General features: G+C 36.3%; 1 protein-coding gene across 1 annotated transcript; it reads right to left on the bottom strand.

The window, feature by feature from the left end:
* Nucleotides 1-1513: 1513 nt before the first annotated feature.
* Nucleotides 1514-5681, bottom strand: LOC136805908 (uncharacterized). Its single transcript, XM_067062482.1, has 3 exons — nucleotides 4863-5681; nucleotides 3982-4183; nucleotides 1514-2381 (listed from the first exon to the last, which is right to left on the bottom strand). The coding sequence occupies exons 1-3, from the start codon at nucleotides 5397-5399 to the stop codon at nucleotides 1564-1566; spliced, it is 1557 nt and encodes a 518-aa protein (XP_066918583.1). The 5' UTR covers nucleotides 5400-5681; the 3' UTR covers nucleotides 1514-1563.
* Nucleotides 5682-5809: the final 128 nt, after the last annotated feature.

Below are 5809 nucleotides of genomic sequence, written 5' to 3'. Positions count from 1 at the left end.
TGCTATGTTATCTCCCTGCTGCCTGTTCAACTGATTTCCCGAAATTCTAACAAAATCCTGAAATATTTAAATCTATTTTCATAATAACTATTTGAAAATATCTTCACTCAGTAGAGGCTCTTTGGACAATTAAATAATTTCCGCAACCATAGAAGAAAGCCCTTCGATAATTTTCATAAATGATCTTCAGTGCAAACGACTGCCTCTTTTTGAGAACAATTACCAAGGTGATTAAATCCCTTGAGTCTTCAAGTGTTACTCTTATAAATATAAAAACTTCTTATAAACTTCTCTAGGAATCAATTATCATCGAAATATTTTGAAAACGAGGTAAGCGTTGCTCGTGACGTAAATATTTGAAAAGTTCGTTTGTCTCTCCAAAGTTGGTATTCGTACTAGTAATCGTATGGTTTGGAGTGCAATTAACGATTAATCACGAGTAACAAAGGAGAAAATAGTAATTTGCACGAGTCCGAAGGACGAGTGCAAATTATACGGTATTTTCTCCTTTGTTACGAGTGATTAATCGTTAATTGCACGACAAAACATACGATTCCGAGGTAACCGTCAGTAAATAATCATTAGTAAATCATAGTTTTTTTAGAAAAAGGGAAAATTTTTGACATTCGAATTGCAATGCAACTTATGTACACAATGCGAATTTCTTTGTTCTTTTTTATATTGGAGAAAAAAAATGTCTTTGTTTTTTATTATACAGGGTGTCCCTAATAAAAGTATCGAGTTTGAACATGCGATTGAGTAGAAAGTTTTAAGTGTGTATTCACAAAATTGTATTTTAAGCTCTCCCTCTTTTTTCTTTGTCATTACGATTAATTTATACGTTGTAACTACCTTTTGTAATGAGCCTAATGTGATGGAGAACGTTCTTATATTTTAGCGATAACACACACAAACTTTTTTACTCAATCGCATGTTCAAACTCGATACTTTTATTAGGGACACCCTGTATAGTAAAAAAAAGTCTCTGACACAGGACTTGGGAGAGAAAAGAATAAGGGGACAAAAGTGTCCCCCCGCCGAAGAGTGCAAAAAGTGGTAATAGTGCAATTAACGATTAATCGCACTCCTCTAAACCAATCAGATTCGAGTAATTTTGCACGGCTGACGATTATCTTTCCTAATAATGGCGGACTGTCTATTAAAAAACGCCCAGTCAAGAGCTCTGAAGAAACAAGCATTGTTTCTTTTATGAGAACAATTTTAAAAGAGCAATGAGGCTCAAAATCGCCAAAAAGTAATAACAATGCTGAATTTTAAAATTACAGAATTTCAAGCAATTTAGAAGTTAGAGTAGTAAAAATTGGGTACAATGCCTAAAATACAGTTTACGCTCTCTAATTCGACTGATACGCTCGCCATTATTCGATAAAATTTAATAAAGTCCCCGTCAACAAGAAACTCTCATAAACGACGCTCCCTTATTCGAAGAAAATCCAAGAGCGTCAACTGTACCTCCATTACAACCTATAAATAAGAACAGGATAAGAACAAATTAAGGCTCAAAGTTCCAAAAATTTATTTGTTCTTATAAAAAAAGTATATTTATCTTGCTACAGGCTCCATATTTTCAACAATCAAGCTATTATATTCTACTACAGATTTGACGCTTTCAAATGATACAGACGAGCCAATATACCACATGTTAAAACGTCCTTGAATCTCCAATATCTTCCACAAAATACCATCCTCAATATCCTTTGGTTGATAGTGTGGAAAGTATCTCCATGTTTTAAACTGTTTAATATTCAAATCTTGAGCGTTCAGAGTGTCCAAATGTTTGCGTAGTTTCTTTTTCAAATAAGATTCGGACGGGATATTTCGACTCATTTGATAGACCACTGTTGTTCGTTTCTCGTCACCATCATCACCAGTGGGTAGACTACCTGACTGATAACCAGGTCCCATATGTCTGTTAATAACACCGTAAGAATCCCTTTGAGCCCATACGCTGTGATCTCGTTTTTTGACCACATTGTCCACCCAATAGTCGATCGGTGTTTGTCCTCGAACCATATTTCTAGTATCCACGACCGATGCTGTAAAATAACTTTCCATGGTCTTTGAAAACAGGTCGATTTCCTTGTCTACGGTCTCTTTCCATAGGTGTAGACTATCCTTCATTTCCGGACTCCATATAAGGAAATTGTATTTCTCCCATGTGGGTAAAGCCTCGTTTCCAGTCCTTTTAGCGATCCACACTTGTCGACATTTTGATTCTTTGAGAGGTTGGTTGGTTTTATAAACGGATGTGATTGGTCGATAGATCTTCAGAATATCTACATTGAATGTGACACGTAGGTTTTCTTTGTTGACGATTGTTTCCCACAAGTTTTGGAATCCTGACTTCAGTATGTTCATATCTATAAATTTTAAAAGAGTGCTACTGTGAAGCCTCTATAGCTCGAGCTCGAACGCGCACGGGGAACTTAAATTTGTTCGAATTATAGAATTTAACACCCCCTTCTCACAGACCCGGTAGGATTTTTTCAGCCAGTGGGGGTAAAAATAACGGACTGAAACTCAATGGGGATTGATAATCCCGTATTTTTTATGACCGGGGATTTAAATTATTTTGTTTTCAGTCAGAAAATTTAGAGAGGATGTTAAAAAATAGCATAATACTTTGCAGTGAGGATTAGTTAGAGGACGACAAATTTATGGTTCTTTGATAGTTATGGTTAGGTTTGTCGCTTTTTAATAGTTATTTGTCATTCTTTTTAAATTGTCTGGATAGTATTTATACCTTAACTACTAATATGGTAGATTTATGGATTTTTACATTTCTGCACATATGGTAGATTTACGGATTCTAATATCCACACATATGGTAGATATACGATTTTTACATATTTACACATATGGTAGAAATAAGTGTGAGATTGGCCTGCAAATTTATATAAGGCATTGTTTGAAGGAACGAGGACATTTGCTCGTATTCCACTGTAGTTCAGGAAAAAAAGCGACAAAAATAAAAAAGTTTCTCTTGGCACCCATAAGAAAAGATTTTTGTCCATTTTCCATCAATTCTTTGGCACATTGAAGTCATTTTTTGTGAGCTCCAATTAAACTCTTGACTACTACGCCCGAATGCTACCCACACCCCCAAATCAAAATCTAAAATTGATTTTAATGAGGTCGAAAGTTGTTAAGATTCTACAAACTCGAACCCAGCCTCTTAGATCTTTTTTTATGATTTTGATAGCGCTCACGAATGGACCTTTTCATAAATTACGTCACAGGCTTGACTTGCCTCGTATTCAAACAATTGCCATGGTGATTATGTCCCTTGAGACATTAAATGATTTTTAAATGAATACAAAATAGTTTTAATAAAATCCCGCTTGGAGTAAATCACCATGACAATAATTTCAAAACGAAGCAAGTGATGTTGGTAAACGTAAGTTATTAGGGAGGTTAAGTATCAAAGATAAATCTACGCGACGAACGGGCCTTTTCTCTGCAAGATGCTAAGGGTAGCAAAGTAGATGTTATATCTTTTTTTTTCAGCAACGAAGATGTTCACGGTTTTTCGTTCTTGAGCTGTTTTAGCCTGGATTCTAGAAAATGCAGGTCCACATGTTTACTGCAGGTTGCGGGTCAAAACCCGTTTGTTCGTCGCGTTGATTTATCTTTGATACTTAACCTCCCTATTAAAGGGACATTAAAGTAGTAAAATGTAAACATTGCGCGAACCACGTGTCATTAAAGAGAACAATTAAAATCACGTGTCCAAAACAAACTTGTAAAACAATTGAACAATCAAAATTAGCCATATTTGGTTTGATTTTTTTTTTGACATGTGACATTTGTTTTGATTTTGTATCCGCAGCATACAGTTTGTTTACAAATTTAGCAAGTACTGTTATGTCCCTTTAAAAAGGTCTATCGTATCACGTGGGACGTTAGTAAAATCAAAAAGTGTTTTAAGTGGCCTTTGGTACGAGATAAGATTCTACATACCTCCAAAGCCTTTACCAGCAAGTCGTTCTTTAAAGCCATTGATGAAATTCGGCGTATTCCACATTAATCCATATAGAGCTGCTACTTCATCGATATGTCCGTATCCTTGAAATGTTGTGGACGCTTGAAATAACGGAACAAGTGCTTGAAGGCCGTTCCTTATGATAAATTCTAAGAACGTCCCTCGAATTTTTTCCATGTTCTGTAAAATCAAACAAAAGTGAAAATGACTGGGTTGTGAAATACTATAGGGCTTCTTCACCATAAAATTTGAATGAAGGATTATAGGATTAATTTTTCATCTTTTTTCAAGCACTGCTTTACTGTCTTGGTTACATACTCTTAGGTGCCAAATAAACGCCCCCCCCCCCGCTTGTTAATTTTTCGAAAATTTTCCAACCCCCCGGACCTTATTAGGACCCCCCCCCCGTTTATTAATTTCTAAGAATATTTTCAATTGGCAAAATGAAGGCCCCTTATTTTGCTCCAAAAAGCCTGATTTTAGACTATATTTACCTTATTTTTGGGTTTTCATAAGTACAATTTCCAACCCCCCCGGCAATTAGTTTCCCCCCCCCCGTTTATTAAAATTTTGAAAATTTTCCAACCCCCCTGTTTATTTGGCACCTAAGAGTAGTGAGATAAGGAAGATAAGGGATAAAGTCGAGCTAAAAGCCAACGAGGATGGAAGATCTTGGCTTTGCCCACTGAGATTGAGACTTCCACTCGGAAGTGAATTTCAGGCTATTTCTCTTACCAAACCAAGACATTTTCTTGGCAAAGTTTTTCCCCGCAGGGAAGGAGCTCGACCAGGCCTGCTACACATTGTGAAGTTAGTAGAAAAAGCTTTTAAGAATTTGAATATAAAAATTCAAACCAACCTCTTTGGAAGGTTGTGGCATCAGTTCACCAGTATATTCACCAAAGATTTCTCGATGTAATTCCTGGTATCTCGTCAACGCTCTCAATATCTCCATCATGATTGCTTGTTGGTCAGTAATGCCCAAAGTTTTTGCAACAAAACCTCCAGCGTACGTTGTAAAAGGTATCGGCGCCGTCATGTTATCCAACCAAACAGAGGCTGGTGGAAAGGGACTTGTATCTCCTGGCACGTATTTCTCACTTAAATCTTTAATCATCTGGTAATCTTTCGATAAATAGACAGTGCCTAGTTCATGGACAGTTCCTCGATCTTGGATTGAGTTCGATTTACCACCGATTCGATCTGATTTTTCCAAGATTTCAATATTGGCAAAACCTTTCTCTTTCAGTAGTAATGCCATGTGAATTCCAGCTGGTCCCGCCCCAACAATGGCGATTTTGTCGTCCAAAGATCTGGGTCCAGGTATCTGATATGGTAATTTGTATCCATCGATCAACAAAAAAATCGAAGAAAATAAAACCAAATGACTAAACATATTCTTGCAAAAGTGTGTATTATCAGACTCGACAATGTCTCAGCAGCAGTGCCTTTCTTCCAAGATATTTGTAATGTTGTACGCTGTCAGGGAGTCAATAATCCTCCATTTATAGCTCTCTCAATATAATACTGCTAAAATCTTTAGCGTCAATATTTATGCAATCTCTGTAGAACCAATCTTTATAGAACTTTCAAGCTGATGTTCCATCAGGTATGATGAAGTTCTCCAAACTTTATGAGGGAAACAGAATGAACTAATTGAACCACTGTTTACACTGTAAGGTTTGACATATTTTTTTGTTCCAAAATATTTTGACAAGAAAGTGTCACTCAAACAAAACATTCCAACGGCGGGGAATGAACCTTTTTTCTGTAAGAACGTAAAGAAAACTGGGAAACACTTTATTA

Source organism: Clytia hemisphaerica, unplaced genomic scaffold (assembly GCF_902728285.1).
Source record: "Clytia hemisphaerica strain Z4C2 unplaced genomic scaffold, Clytia hemisphaerica genome assembly, whole genome shotgun sequence".
NCBI lineage: Eukaryota > Metazoa > Cnidaria > Hydrozoa > Leptothecata > Clytiidae > Clytia > Clytia hemisphaerica.
This window is presented reverse-complemented; position numbering and strand designations above follow the sequence as displayed.